Here is a 20,588-nt window from a genome sequence, read left to right on the forward strand (position 1 = left end):
ATAATATACTTGTAGGGGCTTTCAGACAGCCCTCTTCATCCATTGGTCTGTTATTGTGTCATTCATATTTTCTTCCCCTCACTATAGTATACAGCATAGGACAATAGCTCAGCCCACTTCAGCCATTAGCTAACTTCACTGCGAGTGACGGCATGCTGTCCTTTCACAAGGAGCATATTTACTCACAAAAATGTTCCATTCAGTTCAGGAGACCTCTATGGAAATGTGATCTTTTTAAGACCATAGATTTGTTTTTAGCTTTTTTAAAAAAATAGATTTACTAGAGCCTAGTAGGTTCCCCAAAAATAAATGTTCACAAAAACCGTGCCAAAACAAGCACTGACAAAGCCAAACATCTGCCAGGTCTATTGGCTTTGCCAATGCTTATTTCCATATTGACTGTACACAATTATTCTGACTGGCACTGCAATACTATAAGACAGCTGAGCAGGGAGACTTTTTGGAGGTGCGGCAGCCTTTTATATGTGAAAAAGGTGGGTGTTTCTATTGTGCAGCAACATTACTGCCAGTTATAATGGTTTGAAAAGAAGCTGCCGCCATGTCTTGAATCAAAATATTTAGGCTTCCAAAACCAGTTTATTGTAAATCCTGTAACATCCAAGCTTAAATAAATAAGGACTGCATTTCTGTCCTACCAAAGGAGACGGGCCACTCACCTTGTTTAACTTGTTTGGGTGTTCAAAAAATTAGACTTTATATTCCCTTATGGTTACATTCTTACAAGACATTTTCCTTCACCAGAGGACTGGTGGCATCATGCTAGTTCCTCAATCTTTTTTTGCCACACAATATACTTATGGGATATTAAATGGCCCAAAGTGCAAAATCCCAAAATTAGCTAGTCATTTTATATTTTTCAATGTTACATCTTCCCCTTTAACAAAAAAAAAAACTAACATATAGAAGTCCACACTTGGCAGCTGCCATATTTCGCTTCTTTGCTATTCTTTGATACACTGCGGCCTGTGCTACTTTATATGGAGCATTTTTTGTCCATACATTTACATAGAGTAGCAAAATAATATCCTGTCACTTTTGGTAGAAAGGGGGAAGGCATCTCGAAAACAGAAATTGGTTAAGTTGGTAGGATGATAATTTGGGTCGCCTAGTTCCCGAATTGAACCATAAACCACATCTCACTCTGCATGAGTTTCTTCGAACCCACTGAGATTTTCTCGTCCTTCTTTAGCACTTGAGAAGATCCAATTCCATTGCAAAACTCTGCATACCTGGAAACCCAAGACAAGGAGATACTTGCACCAGCATGTCTTTGTCCACCTGCCCATTGACACGTTCCTAAATGAAGTAGACAGACTTAAGAGTTCAACCTTGGAATATTTTAATGTCACCAACTAACAGCCTCTTTCCATCCTGGAATTCCTGCCATCTTCCAAGGTCTGATGCCACCACACTAAAAATGGCAGTGACTGGCTGGAGCGGCTTCAAAACATTAAAATGCTGCATGTGATGCCCATCGCCATGGGCACCTAGGGTCTTCTCTCAAATGTTGAGCGATAGTCCTTAAAAAGAATATGTATGCCGACTCCAAGAGAGACAATCAGGAATAGTTTGATGTTAGTCATACATTATGAAGATAAATACAATATGAAGATTTTGTGTTTACCTTTTGACAGACATGATCTCTGAGGGGGTTAAACTGATAAAGAAACATGACTCATGATGCAGGAGATACACAGAAACATGACCATCCACACACTTCTTTTTAGAGCTTTAATACAAAATTATTCTTTACAGTAGAGCTCTCCAAATCCACTCAGCAAAGAGGCTACCTGGGTGCGAGCAAAATTTGGGTGAGTGAGTACAGGACAGGGAAAAACAGGTAGCGCACACATGGTGGAGCTATGAGAGCAAGTTCATAAGTCACTGAGAGGCAAATTAATGCTGGAATAGTGGACTGGAAGACAAAGGTAGAACATCAAAGAACAATGAGCATATGAAGCGGCCTGTCGACGGTCCCTGGGTGTAAGCTCACACGATGGCAGTCCTGGGCAAGGCAGGGCTTATGCTGGAGCCAATCCTGTCGCTGAAACGTTAAAATCATAATGGCGGAATGTGCTCTTGGCTGCTTAGAGTGTTCTGCATGGAGTTCAAAGGCTTGTTCTTCTGATCCATCTGGGCCAACGGTGAGGGGTCACAGGTCAATAGGCAGCCCACTTCAACTTGGGGCAGATCTTTAGGTGCGCATGCATTAGGGGACCCACCGTCTGGTATACATAAAAACAACAACAAAAAAGACAAAAGAAGAAAATGTATGTTGGCAGCAGGTTTGGTTCTGCACACATTTTGTAAAACTACAGAAGGGCAGTACTCAGAAAATTGATCTGAGATACACTAGCTCTCTGTGTAAAATGAATTTACAATCCTAGCTTACTCATTTTCTTTAAAACATCCTTAGAACCATGCCATGATTGTGCCTATCATATCTAAAATAGCGTTTAACTGAAGAAAAACAGCGAACACATACTACATACTTTAATCAGTCGACCATACCCAAAAACTGTATGTGCAAGCATTTGTGACCTTATAGAGTCTCTTCACCTGGCTTCCACCAGCACAACAGAGTCAAATAGGCTAAAACACTGCCTGTGCGTTTTCATGTGTGTTGCATCACGTGTACCATACACCACAGCTGAAATGTGCCATTTACTTTGCACACATGTTAAATATACATGTCGCTCAGTCTATCCAGGAAAGATTATGATTTCAACAGCATGAAATTAAACACATTAACCTAGTAAGGAGGTCAGCTAGTTTTTCTTTGAACAAAGGCAATTTTCTTGGTTAGAATGGTACATGGTAGTTAAGAATGATACGAGTGACCGGGTATTGTGGCCCTATAAAGATGGGTAGTAGTTCTGGTAAGATGACAAATGAGAAGTATTTAAATAGCACTAAATTTACACAACAGCATTATGGGCCTACAATGCAGGTTATCCATTACATATTTTATATACCTCTTGAGGCTTTCAAGTGGGATAAATGAGTAATGAGGAGGAATGATGTGTTCCCACGAACTGTGAGAAACAAATTTAAGGTTAGGACATTATCCCAAGGGATAACAGGCATTGAATCCACTCATGCACAACAAAAGTCAAATATGAGAATTTATATCAGACATCCATACACAATGACAACTTATGAACTGCCGACTCTTCGAAGGCAAGGGGTTAAGAGTGCTGAACATAAGCATCTCTGATCTTTCAGCGGGGAGTTATAGAACAGGAAACTACAATTCAAGATTACTCTGAAAAGCCCTAGGCCCAATGATGCCCCTAACCTCTACTCCGAGACATGCTGACATTCACATATCCCCTCCAGAGTGCAAAGACCACTCCTCACTGAGCTCCTCTCCATGGCATGAGGCCTGATGCAAACCAACCAGGTTTATTCAGTCTACTGCTCTCTTTCTTGCACTCTTTACTGTCTAAACCTTTCAAGAGAAATTAGCAAATCCTTGATTACCCGAGAAAAATTACAGGGATCCAGACCAACAAAAAATCCCCACAGCTTTGTCATTAGGGTTGGTGATCTGACAATTTGGGAGATGGCTCGTGTTTCCATTGGGGATTCAGCATTTACCTCTTTATTTTAGATTTTTTAATGAGTGCTTAGGAAAAGCCAGATAGGCACACTGCATAAAATCGGGCTCCCGTTTTTACGGTAATTAATTTTGAACATTTAGGTCTGCATTTATAAGTATTGATTTTTTACTTAGAAGTGAGTACCCATATTTATTTTGTGCTTCATGAACTAACGGGGTTGGACCTCGTATATATTCACATTTACTTAACAAATAAATGAGTGCACATTCTTTGATGCCTGTCGAGTTTTAACACTCTAAGCAGCCAAGTATAACAATACACCCCTGCGAAAATATTTGCATTATTAGAGAAACAAGTGCACATATAAAGTTATTTAACAACATTCCATCACTTAAGCTATCCATGCTGACAATTTGTACAGGTATTGACAGAGCAATCTTGAATGACAGCATCGTGACTCATGAAAAAAAAAATTAATGTTCAGCATTTTTCTGATTTGAAAAAATTAACCCAGTCAGGATAACATTGTTTTCTTGTCTATATTTACCTGTAAAAATCAATAAAAACGAAAAACTGAGAGCCTTATTGGTTTGATGATCTAAATGAATCTTTATTGGGAAGGTCATACCCCTTATCTATCATTCACCCTCAAGTTGTAACATCTGCTTAAACTGCAGGGGTGTGCATTCTAGGGGACACCCTGAAATAAATATTATAATCCTGGGCTGTGCCTCAGTTGTCTTCACAGACAATCCTCCTCAGAACATATGGAGAAGAGGCTAGCGGTGAGGCACACTAGGTCAGTGTATGCATTCACTCATAATATGAATTACTGTTCTTTTCTGCAGGCTGGAAAAGGAGGAACTGACAGACATACCAGAGGTTCCAATTAGAGTATTAATGCTCACAAAAACCTGCTGGTTCTGTTTGACTTGTACAGTCAGCATGGCAGTGAAGTAGCTGCAGAGCAAGGTAATGCTCACTGATGCTAGAGAGGGCCAGGGCGCTAGTAGAAATCTTTGCACGCAGAGCTGCTGGAAAGGGCCAACGAAAAGTATTAACAATCTATGTATAGAAGATTATCAGACAATTATATCAAATTTGTGAGACCATATAACAAACATGTTCTAATTCATCATTTTAGGTTTACATTTTTAGAAAACAAATGCCAGTTCCCCGACTAGACCACCAAGGGCAACCAAGCTAACTATTCTTCGGCTATTGACAAGTTGGGTTGTAGTGGGACCCAATGGGTATTTTAAGTCTCCTAAGATAGTTTTGTTCAGTGAGCCATTATGCATCCCTATAGGATGCTGGCAGCGGCTTCTCAAAATACACTGCGGAGCTATGGACTTGCAGGCCAGTTTTCGCATCTTTGAGTCAATATTTACAGAGCCTGCTGTCTTGTATGGAAACACTTTTGGTGCAAAGCCTTGTATTTGAGCCTCAGATACTGCGGAGTATAGATGTTTGCTTGCTCCCGGCATGTCAACCATTTTGACCACAATATCCTTTCTCGGTTACATGCACGGTTATTCAGTTCCTTCCAGTTCGCGGACACACTGACTCGAGGGACATGCATTAGCCTACCGATCCATCTCCTTTTACGGGCCTCTGAAGGCTATGCAAGGCTCCTTCTAGCACTACTCATATGAAAAATCTATATTCAATGTTTTTTAAATATATCCGCCTGCCCTCCATCCCAGTCTAATCGGAACTATGGCTTAATCCTGTCTTTATATCACAATAGTCATGGTAGGGCGCAGCCGGGTCCTTCTACGTCTTTCCATATACTTATAGACCTTGGGCTTATATGCCAGTGCGGGCAACAGTGCTTTTATCATTGTGCCTATTCAGCGACATAATGGCTGCTAATTGATTTGTTTGTATATAATTGTCATGTAGGACAAACCATTTCTTTTGAGCAACATATTGTTGATGTATATACTGTCACTCCCCTTTCCGCCCTCACTTTGAACAAGAGTCTTCCCCTTCTATACGTTCGGGGCACTTTTGTATACCTATATTCCAGATGTTTTACTGGGTTTTGAGCATTTTGATCATGTTCAATATGAATAAATAATATTGAGCAGAATTTAATATTTCAAGAAAATGTAATGGATGCTGCATAAATATTTGTGTTCTTTCAAATTGTCCCACTGGGACCGTCCATTTTCTGTACTGTTACACCGTGGGCTGCAGGACATTTTGCTTTCAGGAGATGCACCATTCTTACTCTGCCAGGGGTCCCTGGCTGAAGCAGCGGAAGGCTAAAAGCAAAAGGAAGGGCACCGCCTTCAAGGTACTGTGCAGACAGTTCAAGAGTGCAGAAAGGTCCCTCTTGTGTTCAACAGTTGTTTTGAGCAGGCATGGCCTGAGACTGCAGGCGTTAAAGGGAGGCAAAACAGTTCCTTCTTACCAGGTAACAAAAAAAAGCAGGGCTATCTGTGACAATTTATGTATGAGTAGTATTGGCTGCAAGGAGTTTACACATTCAGATATGAATCACAGGCCAAAGGCATGAAGAACTACTTCCCGATTAACCTTCTCCAAATCACTGGGAGGACTAAAGATAGTAATCGCAAATGACAGGCTTGAAGCTTCATCAGGAAGAAGGGTAAGATGTCTGACACAGTGTTTAGGAATCCTATGATTAACATGGAGATCTATTCAAATGTTTTGTGGGTGCAATCCATGAAGGGTTTACTCTCACCCTCACGGGTGACCTGAAGCGCTCTACAAATCCACGGATTGAAAGATTTTTACTGCTGCCAAACGCCAAGCAGAGGGAGTTATCGAAACGTTTAATTTCCAGCTAGAAAAAAGATCAAGAAAGGTGTAATGGAGTAGAAGAATCCCCAAAAGGAGGCATGGTCACGCGTCTATACAAGGACACTGCCTCCATTACCTTCCTCTTTCAAACTTTATTCCTTCCCTCTAGTCTAACAGCAGTGTCCAAGAAAGTTTTTCTTTAACCCATTTGCGGCGGCCGCGATTCCGCGGCAGTGCGGCACTTCCACAAAACAGACGGGGATGCGTCGGCCGTGCACAGCACTACGAAGGTAGTGCTCACGACATCCAACGGCAGCACTTAAGGGGTTAAGTAGTTTTAATTGAAGCAGCAGAAGGGAAGCTCCTTGTCCATGCTAGGTGTTGTGCTGGCACTGCCCGGCATCCGGAATGCTTTGGCTGAGAGTGAACAATCTGCATTCTACTCACTATTTCAAACCACCTTTCTAGGTTTTTCCTACAGCCTTAGAAGCTGGAGGGGTCCGCCAAGACACGCTCCATCCTCAGGTGGGTAATGTGAGAAATTAAACAAGGTCTTGGGATTTGGATAGCCCAGACTTGGTGGGGCAAGGAGTGCCTCAAGGGTCGGCAATCAGCCCCATCTTGTTTAACCTTTACCTTTGTCCCCTGCTTAGGCTGATTAAATCCTTCGGCATCTCTGTAATAAACTATGCCGATGACATGCAGTTTATCTTCTCTTTTGAAGGTAAGGACGCGGTCTCTGCAGAGACCTTTCATCGGTGCATGCTAGCCACTGCGGACTGGCTGAGGCATAATTCCCTTCAGTTTAATGGATCAAAGACTGAGGTGTTGCATTGTTCACTGGATAAAATTCCTCGTCCTCTGCCTGTGGACTTTTGGCCACCAACCACCTTGGTCACTGTCGAAGCAGCGAACGCTGCTCGAAACCTCAGTGTCATCTTCGGCCCACAACTACAATTGGATGCCTTTGTAAATAAGACTATTGGCACCTGCATGATGCTGCTACGAACACTGCGCAAGATCCTCCCTATGTTACCTGCCTCGGCCAGACCTGAAGTAGTGCGCAGTATAATACTCAGCAGACTTGATTACTGCAACACACTGCTTCTGGGTGGCCCTAGTTCCCTGATCAGGAAATTGCAGCGGATCCAGAATATGGCAGCCAAATTGGCCCTCTCTCGGACGCGCTCAGCTTCTTCATCTCTGGCGCTTAGAGACCTCCATTGGCTGCCTATTCATCAGCGGATCTGCTTCAAGGCCTCTTGCATAGTCTTCAGGGCACTCCATGGACAGGGGCCTATTGCACTTCAGGAACTCTTTTCATGGTATTCGGCAGCCAGACTTCTACGTTCCTCATCTGCTCATTTGGTGGCGGTCCCTCGAATCCAGAGGACTCGGATGGGCGGCCGTTCCTTTGGCTTCACTGCTGCTAAACTTTGGAATTCTCTCCCATTTTCCTTGATGAGTTTGAATGAACTATCCCTTTTCAAAAAGGGGTTGAAGTCTCACCTTTTCCCCAGGGCAGTGTGATCTCGTCTGTGTGTGATGTTTGTAGAGTCAAAGCGCCAAGATACCCTTTGGGTGATAGTTGCGCTATATAAGTATGTCTTACATTACATTATATTACATTACAGACTTACTGCCGGTGCCCTAAACGCAGGATAAGGACATCCAGCAAACAGTTATAAATACTCTGGATTTCAGAAAGGGGCTAAAGGCATTAGCCTAGAAGGGCCTATCAAAAACCGATTTCACCCTGTTGATGGTTCTTTACCCACTAGAAACAGGTCTTAGACTCTCTGGAGAAATTCTGCTGCTGCAATCTGCCTTGAAATGGGAAAGCTGTATAGCTCCGTGTGAGAAGCAGGCTCAAGACCAGGAGGCCAAGTCAACTGAGGCCTCTGAGGTTGCATGATGGTGGAAGTGGGCCATGAGCCATTAAGATCTTTCAGCCTAACTGGGAAGAATCTACAAACATCTCTGTGATCATAAATATAGTATCCACATTAAACATATTCAAGGTCACAGTGGGGTGAACCTCAATCATCTAGACCCAATTGGAACCTTTCCTGACTTTTTGTAAGTCTGCCTCTGCCCTTTTTTACTTCCGATTGGTTGAGATTCTTCCTCTTCAACCTTGGCCTTCAGGTAGACCTGTTGGCTGCAGCCACGTGCCTTGATGATGCAATGATTCAGGATATTTCACTCATCCTTATAGATCAAGGCATGGCACCATTAGAAAGTGTGGGAGAAGCCTTCATCCCAGTTACCCTATAACAAATGGTGAGCCCACGAATCTCGTGGGTGCCTGCAGCTGTTGAGAGCTGCTGCTGTTAGACAATTTGACTACACCTGACCAGTGTCAAAATATGAACCTTTAGGTTCTGCTGCCTAGGGAGACAAACTTTGGATCTAGGCAAAATCCAATACCAGTGCACCCTGTGTGGACCCTTGAGTGTGACACCAGTTTGGACCTCAAAAGCTGTGTATACAGATTACGTATTTGAAGTAACCCTTTTAACTGGACGCAAGAGACTGGCATTCTAACGTGTCACGTTGGGCCAAAGTATGTCAGTCCTGCCTTTTTCCCAAGTGAGTGCTTGGACGGCTTGGATTTTTTTTGTTTATTATTACTATACTGAATTTCAAACTACTGAAACTCAGTGAATTATCCAACCTTGCACACACGGCCATTATATAAAAATCAGGGCACCGGTGTCTTAGCCAACTATATTTATCAACACATTCTGTCAGGCTCCAATAAGCAGACCCCATAGTCAATGGGAGAGCTTACAAAACCTGCTGAGGACACATGTACTCTGATTTGTAGCGCCTTAAAATATAAGTGCTCCATCTTTGTTAGGATTGTACTTCGCACTCAGAAAGTACTATGACCATCTGGCTTTGCTGTTGTCTATCATTTTAACAGTTCTACCTTCCTACCCGTTAACAAAGATCTAACCTCTGAATGGACGTTGAGTTTATAGAGTAAAAATGCATGTGGCATACAGTATACGCGTTCCAAACGCTCTATCATTCCAAAACTTAGAGCAAGGATAAACCATTCAACTCAAGAGCGGGGAGGGGGTATTCTTGGTTTCCCAGTTGCAATGAATCAGTACTTGAATCCGTGGGACATCAAGTGTGGACAGTTTCCACCCCAGACACTGACCAATGACTACACCGGGACCCAGAAAAATATTTATTGCAATAATGAATTGTGAAAACAACTTTGAAGGATACTTCTTTCTGTAAAGAAGCCCGTCAATTTAGGATTCAATGCAAGCTATAGAGATGTGGGAAGCTGTGCGCTGGAGCAGGTTAGGAGCCAAAGCATAGCCCAGCTCTGGAATGGGAGGGTTGTGCAAACATACAAGCTGTGCCCAAGTGCCATCTGGGTTCCTTCATGGTTATGTTTCAAAAGACAGATCACGGTTTCACCACTAGGGCAAAAACTGACTCATTTTGGCTTTCTAGACCTTATTGGCAACATAGGGATTCCTGTGTGCTAAAGTTACAACCAGTAATTTCTCTCATTGTGCTACCGCTCAGCATACAAAAACACAACTAAGATATCAGTGGACATTCTATCTGCTCAAAGTTACATGCTGACTCCTCCGGACGCTTGTTATTGAAAGTGAAGGGGGATAGCAAGAGGTGTTACCAAATCTGTTCAAACAAGAGCTTGGCACACTGGCCATCCTAATCTTTATTTTTTTGGGTGGGGGATTGTGTGTGTGAGAGGGGTGGGTATGTATGTGCGTGTGTGACTTTCGCCATAACGTTTATTTGCATTTGTTTGGGGTGGGGGGGGGCATGCGCTTAACCAGTCCCCAATGAGACATGCATTTATACCCACATACAAAATAACCTGGAACACATGGTGTTATTTTACATTAACTTTATATATAAAACCCCCAAAAAATATATATCATATTTTCAACCACAAATGTTTAGGCCTTTTTAGGTGGCTCCTGCTGCCAAAAAAAGTGAGGCCGTTTTGAAACTGTGTTTCAGGATTTTAAAGGTGAGCTAGTGAATCTGTGTAAGGACCTATGGTGGAAAAAATGGTCTTGCATTGTGTGTTTCGATTGTGTTGGTTTACTCTTGGGCAGCATGTGCGAATACCTTACCTCCGCCAACCTAGCTGGTAAATGGCGGTGGCCAATCCCAGGCCAATGGCTCCTCTTTCACGGCCATCATTGCGTTTGACTCCAGTGCACAGGCATGAACTGACATCAAGTCTTCCCTTTCGACCTTCCCCGTTACAGCCAGACCAAATTAACCATACACAAATATGAAATTGTGTGGCAGTGTAACATGTAGGGGTCCTAAAACGCATTTAGAGTGCAGATAGTGAAGGGTCCTTACTCAAGCCCAACCATGTCCAGTGCGTGATTAGCAGCACATTCGACTTTCGTGGACTGGTTACATTTCCCTTTCCCAGCCTGGGCCGAGCCTTTTACCGTGTGAGCACAATAATCAAGGCCCCGGGGTGAGCGGTCACACTCTGGCCTAGCTGAAGCCCAAGTAGCTGTGTGCTAAGTCAGACCTTAACAGACTTTCTAAAGAACATTGAAGCCTTTGTAACTTGTAGAAATAGTAAAAACACGTTGCTCTTCTCTCCAAAGAAGCATATTACTTTTCTGGTAAAAATGTTTCAAGTGTCACCCTTACTAATTTTAGGTTTCATGATTATTCAACCTGGAGATGAAAAGTAAGCCCCCACAATGCCCCTCATCAGTATAAAAGTTCACCCCTGAACTACCATTTCTCTATGATATGGCTCATGTAGTCCTCGGTGGGCCAGCGCCCTTGCTCCTCCGCCTCCTCCTTCGGCAGTGCCTCATTGGAGCGATGGAGAAGCCGCTCTTCCCGGTGCTTGATTCGCTGCTCCCTGCGCTCCAGTTGCCGCTTGAACTGGTAGCGCTGCTGGAAAAGGTCCTTTGCATAGTCGTAGAGCTGCATGTCCAAGTCGTTAAGCTCCTCAATGCGCTGGATAGTGTCATTGTCCAGGTCCACCCCGCCAGCCCGGGTATTATTGTACTGCATGAAGGGCCGAATGAACTTCAAGTTGAAAGTCCTCTCAAACAAGTACTGGGTCTTCCGCTGGAACTCAGTCAGACCAAAAAAGGCCATGTCCTTGAGGTTCTTTTTGGCGCTCTCCAGCAAAACCTGGGCCCGCTTGTTTTCGGGAACGAACGACATATTGTAGCAGCCCACTAGGCTGAGGTCGGCCAGCATGCGCACTTGGCGGTTGTTGGCCAGGTTGTACGGGCACTCCATGAACTCCGTCAGGGTGCAGCCTGACCAGTCTGTGCCCTCATAGCAGGGCGGCAGCTCGTCTGGAGTGGGCGTTCGGCCATCACACATGTGCAGGGATGTCTTCCAGGTGGCGCCGCGCTGCACGTGCCGCCATTCGCTCAGATACCGTGACACTGGGTCCCTCAGCAGTGTTATGTAGTAAAATTTCCTGCCGTAAAAGAGAGGGCAGAGTTAATAAAAGTAAAAACACATCAAAACAGGCTCATAGATACAAGATACCGCTGGTATGTGGGAGTACAACGTAATGAACAGATATATTGCGATATCAACAGTAAAGAAGGACCACCAGAACATTGGTGACACTTGATACACATTTTTTTCTCTCAAGCGTTCTCTGTCAGTAGCCCAAACCCCTCAAGTATGGTGCCAGAAACCAGTCACATTTTACACAAAATACAAATGGCAGATAAGTTAAAGAGCTTATCTAGCAGTCAAAGACACCACAATACACTGATATAGCAAGTATGCATTTCAAGGCAATTTTCTTGCCACACCATGCCCTTCACCTTTGCCTCCACCTTCGGCTTTGCTGCTAGTGGCAGCAATATGGCCCATAAGTTGTGTGCCAGTAATAATGATTCCATGCAAGGCAAGTTACAAGTAGGGGGGAGTCAAGAGCGAGTGCAAGTTACAGAGGACAACAATAGAGGAAGTCTGACCGACACATCTAGTCACACCACTTTCCGAGAGGCTGAAACAGTGTTGAGCCCACTTTGATTCTTGTCTTGGCTGTAGTAATGAATGATGGGGACATAAATCAGGTCTCCATACATGTAACCATAGGTGCTTCGTTGTAAGAGCCTAGCCTCTATGACCGTCTGTGGGTGCTGTGTAAGGAGCCCAGGTTGTCATGTGGGCCTGTGTGCTCTGTATCCTGGAGGACAGCCTTCCTCGGTCAGGGCTGGCGGAAAGAGCAGCAGAGGCCAGAAAGGGTCAGCAGGAGACTCGAGGTGGAACATTGCTAAAATAATTGCTGTTGGATCCAAATGTATAGAAGCCATACTCTCGATTAAATACTTTTTTTGCCTATGACTCAATCCCTGCAGGTTTTCTGGTCTCTTTTCCTTCTACGTTCATGCCCAGTTTTAACTTTCTTGAATTGGTTAACTGCTGCACGTATAAGTGGGGAAGAAAATGTTTCAGTACAAAATGCCAGATTCAAGTTGTCCTGGCCAAGATTCCTGGCTCTGGAATAGAGCGTGTACCTCACTCTGCAAACCATTTACCCTGTACGCGCCTCACTGCGGACCCAGAAATGGACTAGCTACCTGCCATCCCTATTAGTATGCAGAATGGTGCATAGGGGCATTTTTAAAGTTGACATAAACAGACCTTTACGTCAATTCTAACAATTTGCTCAATGGAGGCCTACAGGATCATTCAATACATGCCTGCATTGCATAGGCATCAATTTAATGCCGCCTGGTGGTACAGCGCTTGCCACTGTCCCGGTACTTGCTGAAGTTATAGTAAATAAATAGGGAAGCGGCGACAAAGGTGAAGCAGCCGTCAAAGTCAGCGCAAGACTTTCACTGGCAAACCCAGAAGGTACTGCATAGACAGTTGCTGTCACACACATGAGGCGCATTACAGAAAGCCGAAGTGCAAGCTTCGCATGTAACAGAAACAAGAAAGCAGTTACTTACCTGTAACAATTGTTTTGCAGCTAAACTTCTCTAGATTCACAAGCTTTTTTCCTCAAAACCATACCACTGTGTGGAGGAATAGTGCATAGCATGTGAACTGAGAAAAGGTTCATGCTGAGAAACCTAACCTGCAAGAATACAAGCTTCACACACACACACACACAAACACAAAACAGTGCAATGCAATCTAATAAGAGAGAAAGAATGGAGTGCAATGCATGTTTCCTCTCACACGAAGAAGCATTAGAGCACAGCGTGCAGAAGACAGTGTGGACCACAATGCAGGCTTCCCTCAAGCATAAAAGGTACAGCTCCAGCTGGCAGATGTGATTCTATCACCAAAGAGACAGATTTCATTCAGCAGGGCAAGCTACACTTGCACACACAAAGCACAACAAGCAAGTGCTGCATTAAGCTACTCTTACACCTACCCACGTCAACATTCCCACAATATGTTAAGTGGGAGGTTAAATATTGTTTCTGGGTTCAACCAAGCCGCATTTCCTCACTCAGACAATCATATGGTCAGGACAAAAATTGAGCGCTCGCCTAGTATCCAGTAGAAGCAGTGCTTTATTTGTGCCAGTGTTTGCAGGTGTGAGGCACTGGCATTAATTTATGGGAATCGGGATTTTTTTTATCATGAATTTGACCGAGAGCAAAAGAGAGAAAGGAGGAAGGAAAGATAGGAAATCTGTAAACAAGTATTGGTAATGCATCGGTTTTGCTTGTGATTATTATAAAGCGCTGCACAATGGATAATTAGCAAGAACACACAAGCGGAGATCGCTTTACACTGCAACAAAACGTTGATCTATTCAGAAGGCAATGATGCAATTAACTCATGAAAAGCCTAATATGCTTCCATGAGCAGTGAGTGCCTGCTTTTAGATAAGGGGGCTCCGAGGACCACCTCTCTTTCTCTAGAGTGAGACCTAAAAAAAAGACTTTATCTGAATAACAAAGTCCTGCTGGCACATAATGCCCACACATACTGTGCAATCCTAGTCATTAGGATGAATATGGAAACATGTTGGATGCTCGTGGAGTGTTCACAATGTAACAGGCTTCATCCATCTGTCCTGTGTTTAAAACTATAACTTTTATGCCTCTACAAGGACAGGCCGATTGTGTGTTCATTGCAAACGAGCAGGAAGTGTTCTTGGATCTGAGGAACATGCAGACATTTCTACCAATCATACATTCTGTACACCGAATATTCCAGGCAAATGCGACTAGGCAGGCTGCTTAACAAAAGGTTCATTCATGTAAACTCGACCCATAAAATAACAGAGGGAACAAATGAATAAAAGACCTTCAAGTGGTCTGCTTAACAAAAGCCTGGAGCTAAGGGTTCTCAACTCTCATATGTCGCATACAATAGCAAGCGGAGGATAATTATGGGACAGGATTCATTACCCTACATGACTAATACGTAACTGAGAAGGCTCTGCAATAAAACCCGCTATTGTGCCTTCATTTCACACCTGTACCTCCACACGGAAGGATGAAACACTACAGTCCATTTAAATAATTGATATTTTCAGCATCCCTAACACAATGCACGGGTACACAGTTGTATACGTACCAAGTTTCCTGACCCATGCTCTACGTCTACTACATGCCCGTCTGTTCATCGATTCACCCAAACAGCGCGTTTAAAAGGGTAGCTGGTTCCAACGTTAAGCACGATTGTAATACAAGCAGTGGAAAAAGTAGTGCTAAACTGGAGAAGGCATCTTACCTGTAGCGAACGTGACAGTCATGGTCTGTGCCACTGAGTACGCAAAATGAATTAAAACTGTGCGGCTCAGATGAGGGCGAACGCAGAGGACTGTCTCATCAACATCGTCCAAGTTTGTTTATTAGTTAGCTTCATTTGAATATTTGTGGAGGATGGAGTGCCATCATACATGCAGGGAACGCGAAAGCCACTGTGCCACTGAACGTGCAAAATGAAAACTTAACTTGGAGACTTTGTCGAGGGCAGGGGTCAAGGCTAAAACCAAGGCTTGGAGCATGATGCATTACAAGCCTTGTAATGCCGAGCAGATAGGCACTCTTAAAATGCGTACAGCAAGGGGGAGAATGATTATGTAGATGCGCTGCGCAAGGGAGATAAGGTAAACAAGCGTAGTGCAAGCACTGTGCAGGGAAAACATTAAAAAAAATAGTGTCCCAAAGCGGATGGAAAAAGTACTTTGGCTGTAGGAAACTGATAAGAGAAGCACAGGAGTGGAACAACACAAAGAAACAGTAACAGTGTGCTACAGCCAATAGAAAAGGAGAAAAAGTAAGTGACAAGCACAGGAACCAATGAAAAGTAATGAAAGCAAGGGGGTAGAATGTAAGTCCCTTTTAAGATATAATTAAAACCAAAGATTTCACAAGCACAGCGTAAGCACTGTGCAGGTGAAACCTAAAAAAGGGAGAAAGTGGGGATAAAGAGTCTGCAAGAGTAAGCTAAAAAGACAAAGTGTAGGATTGTGGAAAAAACAGATACGGTGGAATCCAGACAGTGCAGCTTTGCTATTCACCCACCTCACCAATTGGGAGTGGCAGGGTCCTCAGAAAAAACTTTGAACTCCTGCGTTTTTTGCTTTGTTTTTACCAATTACGCGGGAAGGCCAGGTGAAGCTGTTTGGCACAAGCTACTGTTTATATCTGGATTGCACTGGGCTTTTGAAACGACTCACTTGGATGAAGTGCAAGATTACATTCAAAATGAAAACACTGCCGATGACTTGAGTGTGTCATGTGAGTAGCTCCTAAGTATACATTACTGTTTTTTTTTGCTCGCTTTATTATGGCAGCCTGCTTGGGAAGAAATGATTCCTGTTGAGACTATGGAGACCTCTCCTGATTGATTTGAGTGTTACAGCAGACCAAATCACGGCAAAGCTGTGCGATCACGCTTTTGTGCCTTCCGCCATTCAAAGCAAAAGTTGAAAATAACGTCATGTGTGCATACCCTCTCTCTGAACAAGGCGTTATCATGCGAAGCACGTGGGCATCTACAAGATAATTAGTAATCACATCGTTTATTTAATTACTTGAAGGCATTTACAATGGTGATCCTAGTCCGGGGGAATTAAAAATGCTTCAAGCAGAACAAGGAACATATTCTGAACCATTATCCACTTACCATGTGCCACTTACATGCTCCAAGCATGTGACATGCTCACACTGCTTCACAAACCATAACACACACAGCCAATTTAACTAACACCCATCATATATTTTACACAGCACAATGCCACAGAACCTCTCATGAGCACACTTATCTCAACACACCTACAATAATGTAACCTTATACACAGCAGAACATGTACCGTTACACATACACTATTATTCTATAACACATACTCTTGCATAAACAAGTCCCATCCCACACAGTCGCACATATACAGGCTCACACACCTTTTAATGGTAGCTTTTAGTCTAGATCATATTGCACGTACTGTTCTTTTGCAGTATGTGATGAAATGTACACTCACTGCTACCTGAATTCTGCAGGCGGAGGGGTTGGGTGTGTGTGTGTCCGCTTTGGCACTCTTAATGCTGCCGCCTGCCTGTACATCTTTGTTTTAGATAAACTTGTAATGTTGCTGCCAATGGTGTACCCGTGTTCTAGGTAATGCTTGGTAAAAAATATAGTGGGAGGTTACCCAGGAGTATGATTTTGGACTGATTTATTCTGTGGCACTGAACCGGTCTTCACCAGAAAGGAGACAAGACCGTTAAAATCCTTTGATAGTGTCTTTGAGTGATGATGTTATAGTTAAGTATATTTAATGTAATGTTTACCTCGGAAAAGGTGACCTATGCAATATTTAGCAGGCATATTTTGAGTCTATTTGATTGGATTTGGCATTTGAAGCACACTAAACTCTTTGCTTGTTCCTGTTGACCTGAAAGTGCCACTTTGGGTATAATGCTGCATTATGCTCTTTTTTAACATATGTAAAAGGAATGCTTTGGCTTTTTTTTAACATCGGCACGAGTAATACGTACTTGTCAAGTGGCAGTTTCCAAACCTATCGCCCAATAACGCACAACAGTTACATCAAAGAACACATACTGCTAAAACGAGGCAGACCTATTGGCGTTGCCCGTGCATGTTTTCTACGGCCCCTGCAAGGCATGTATATAAATTACCTGCAGTTTCCTGATAGCACCGTTCCCCATTTGTGTGTGTTAGTTATTGTCTGTATATGCTTTTATTATTACTTTGAAATCCTTCACTCCTTCAAGGTGCTCATTTTTATACAAACAAAACTTAACTACTGCATAAAAAAAAACATTGCCATTTACAATACTAAAAGCTCAAACTTTTCTAATGTGAGACCTATTGCATTGCAAATGCTTGTGTTATATTGTAAGAAGGGTCCCCCCCCCCCAATCTTGGATTTTTTTCCCCCCTTTATGGGGGAAGGGGGTTCCCTCCATAAACCTGCTCTGTGCCTTCCACCCTGACATTTCTCCGTCTGTACTTGCTGACAGGGACATGTATGGTGTTGGGGTGTACGCGGCGGGAACCCTGGATTCCCAGTGATGTGGGGTGTAATGAGAACCCATTCCCTCAAGCTATCTTCAGACTTTACAGGGAACCTCTGCTCTGGCCAAGCACAAGGGGAAGGGAGACTGACCGGTACGCCAACGATACACGTCTCCCTGAAAGTCTCCGCTAGCAACATCAAACAACCCAGAGACCACCCTTGCCTCACTAGAGCTGGGGTGTTGGGTGACTGCCTGGCCCTCAACCGCACACAGCTGGAATTCATTCTCATTGCCAGCAGCTCCAGGTCCGGATTACCAGATAGGTTAAGTAGGCGCCAGCCTATGGGCACCACTTCTTTCAGGGGCCCCGCAACAATGGATCAAAATGCAACTTAAAGTATATAAACCAGAGACATCAGATTCACAAGTTTGTCTCTTAAAAGCTCATCTTCTGGCAGTTTGTAAAAAAAAATAATAATAAATCCGGTGCATTGGGTATTTGGAGATAATTTGCGAGGGGTGTGGGCGAAATATCGACTGCCAAGGGGCCCCCACGTGGTTTAATCCGTCACTGAGCAGCTCCCAAGCATTGGTTCGCTGGCGGGCTTGCAATACAAAGAAACAAAAACGCCCATCTGTAATCTGGCACCAGTACCAGCTGTTCCTATTCAGAAGCAAAAGCAAGTCTTCCTTTCCAAAAGGAACCTCGATCCTTACAAGTCATGGTTCTTCCAAGTGGACGTGTAAATTCCCAGCCTGCCGGCAACCTCAGCTCTCGCCTGTCTCCACAGACCGAGGCCCCGCACGCTGCTGCTGACACGAGAAGGTTCAACAGAGTGAGACCCCATGGCCCATCTCTAGCAGAACAACCATGTTTCCCCCGTTGAGAAATGCTGGGTCTTCGATTAAGCGGCAATCCATGCTGAAAACGAGCCGGGCGATGCGGCCGCCGTGATACAAACAGAATGGATATTAAATGAAAAGTAACGTAGCTGAAAAAGGAAGGCACCAGAAGGCGCAACATTTTAAGCTCCGCACACAGCGTCTGGAATAAAACTCCTGACCACGGGTCAGACGCGCCTCGCGTCCGCTGCTCATCCGCATGGAGATGGCAACTCGGCCCTCTAAAGACATCTCGCCCTCCATCGAAAAGGATTCGGACTGCCCCTCGTATCCCATATAGTTATACATAGCCCGCTCTCCCACGCTGTGCATGCGGCTGGGAACTGCCGCCCACCTCCCAATACAGCGCTTTGTTCCTGTCCAGCTATTTGTGCGCGATGGAACTGTAAACCGCAAAAAAACGAATTATTCTCGTTATGACTAGTATCCACTTTATTATACTGCCCTAAACTTACTCACTTTAAAAAGCTCAATCTTAACAACTAACTAATAAAAAAAAGATTTTTAGGTATAACTATCAGTGCTTTTAATTCCACAAGAGGGATTTCTGCAATTTATTATTGCTGTTTTTAGTTTCGTGCTCGCCATAAAAGCTGCATGTTATGGTCATTCTTAGCATGCCACAAATACAAAGGAAAATGACTGAAGCAAGGCATTAAACATTCCTCAGATTCCTTTATCTCGTTGTGTCAAGGCCACCAGGTGGCGCTCTGGCGTCGTTGATAATTCACGCTGTTCGACACAAACGGGCGCAATTTACTGCTTGGCATCCAACCTAGATTATTTCTAGCCAGGAAAAATACCATTGCCAAATACCTCATATGTCTGGCCTTCGGTTCATAGCCAAACGTGTTTGCGCGTGGAGCAAAGTAATTCACTTTATGCTAAAGGGCACAGTGGCAGTGTGATTTTGTAGACAACCCAAAAAATAGCTTTTAGACATTTTTTCCTTATACTGGCGAGGGTCCTTCAGCTCCCTAAACAATAGTTTTACAAAAGCAACGAAGAAACAAAGCAAGCTCTAACAAAGCCTGAGGGCTGGCACACCTGTTGGCCTTGCCAAAATGTTTGTTTAAGAATGGGATTGCGAAGCATTAACAGAATAGTATTGTTCTAGAAGCTGTGGGGGTGTCACAGAGCTCAAAGTCGGTTCATGAGGGCCAGATTCATACCAGAATCTTAGGATCTCCACTATATAATTTAATTTTAGATTTTATTACCCTCCGTCGTTCATTGGTACTATAACAATGTGGCACAGGCGGAGTCGTCCTGGGCCTATACAGACATCCATAGAAGAGAAGTAAGTGCCTTGGCAACATTTGTCCCAAGTGACATTTTATATTTCGAATAAAGACAGTTTCAGAAACAGCATTTGTCCTTTAAGAGTAAAAACAGAGCGGAAGACTTACTGGAGTCATCATCCTAGCTGCAGATAGGGAATGAAGCAAACACAAGGAGGTGATGGACGGAGAGCTGAAACTGTTCATACACTCACAACCAGTCACAGATCTGGGTTGAATCCATCATCGTTCTTTAGCTCACTTCGCCAGCCAAGTTCAGACCCAGCCATAAGCAAAACAGTCTGACACTGTGCCTCATGGGATCAGTCCAGCCCTAACTGTCCAGACGGGTTTTTCCTGGACTGGAAACAAGTATCCTGGGACTGGTTTCGGGGTAATGCCCCTATTCAGCCAGGGTAGCTTGAATCCAGTGCCAAAGTGAGCAAGGGACCCACGTCTGGGCACACCCTGCCAACTTAGGGCAAACAAACAACCACAAGGAGATGATGGACGGAACGCTGAAACTTTTCAGACACTCACCCCAAATCACAGATCTGGGTTGAATCCATCACCGTTCT

At 43.8% G+C, this 20,588-nt stretch overlaps 1 protein-coding gene across 2 annotated transcripts in view; it reads right to left on the reverse strand.

The window, feature by feature from the left end:
- Positions 1-1,738: 1,738 nt before the first annotated feature.
- Positions 1,739-20,588, reverse strand: part of HS6ST1 (heparan sulfate 6-O-sulfotransferase 1) — a 253,600-nt gene continuing 234,750 nt past the window's right edge. The window contains exons 4-5 of one of the 2 annotated variants that reach the window (XR_013602379.1): positions 10,490-11,829; positions 1,739-2,246 (exon numbers count right to left, since the gene is read on the reverse strand). Coding sequence is in view for 1 of the 2 variants with exons in the window: in XM_078666075.1 (XP_078522201.1) it covers position 2,246; positions 11,125-11,829 (706 nt within the window). In the remaining variant the exon portion in view is untranslated. The remainder of the gene's footprint in view (positions 2,247-10,489; positions 11,830-20,588) is intronic. The other variant, XM_078666075.1, reaches the window with a different exon arrangement.

The sequence above is a fragment of the Lissotriton helveticus genome, chromosome 11 (genome assembly GCF_964261635.1).
Source record: "Lissotriton helveticus chromosome 11, aLisHel1.1, whole genome shotgun sequence".
NCBI classification, from domain to species: Eukaryota; Metazoa; Chordata; class Amphibia; order Caudata; family Salamandridae; genus Lissotriton; species Lissotriton helveticus.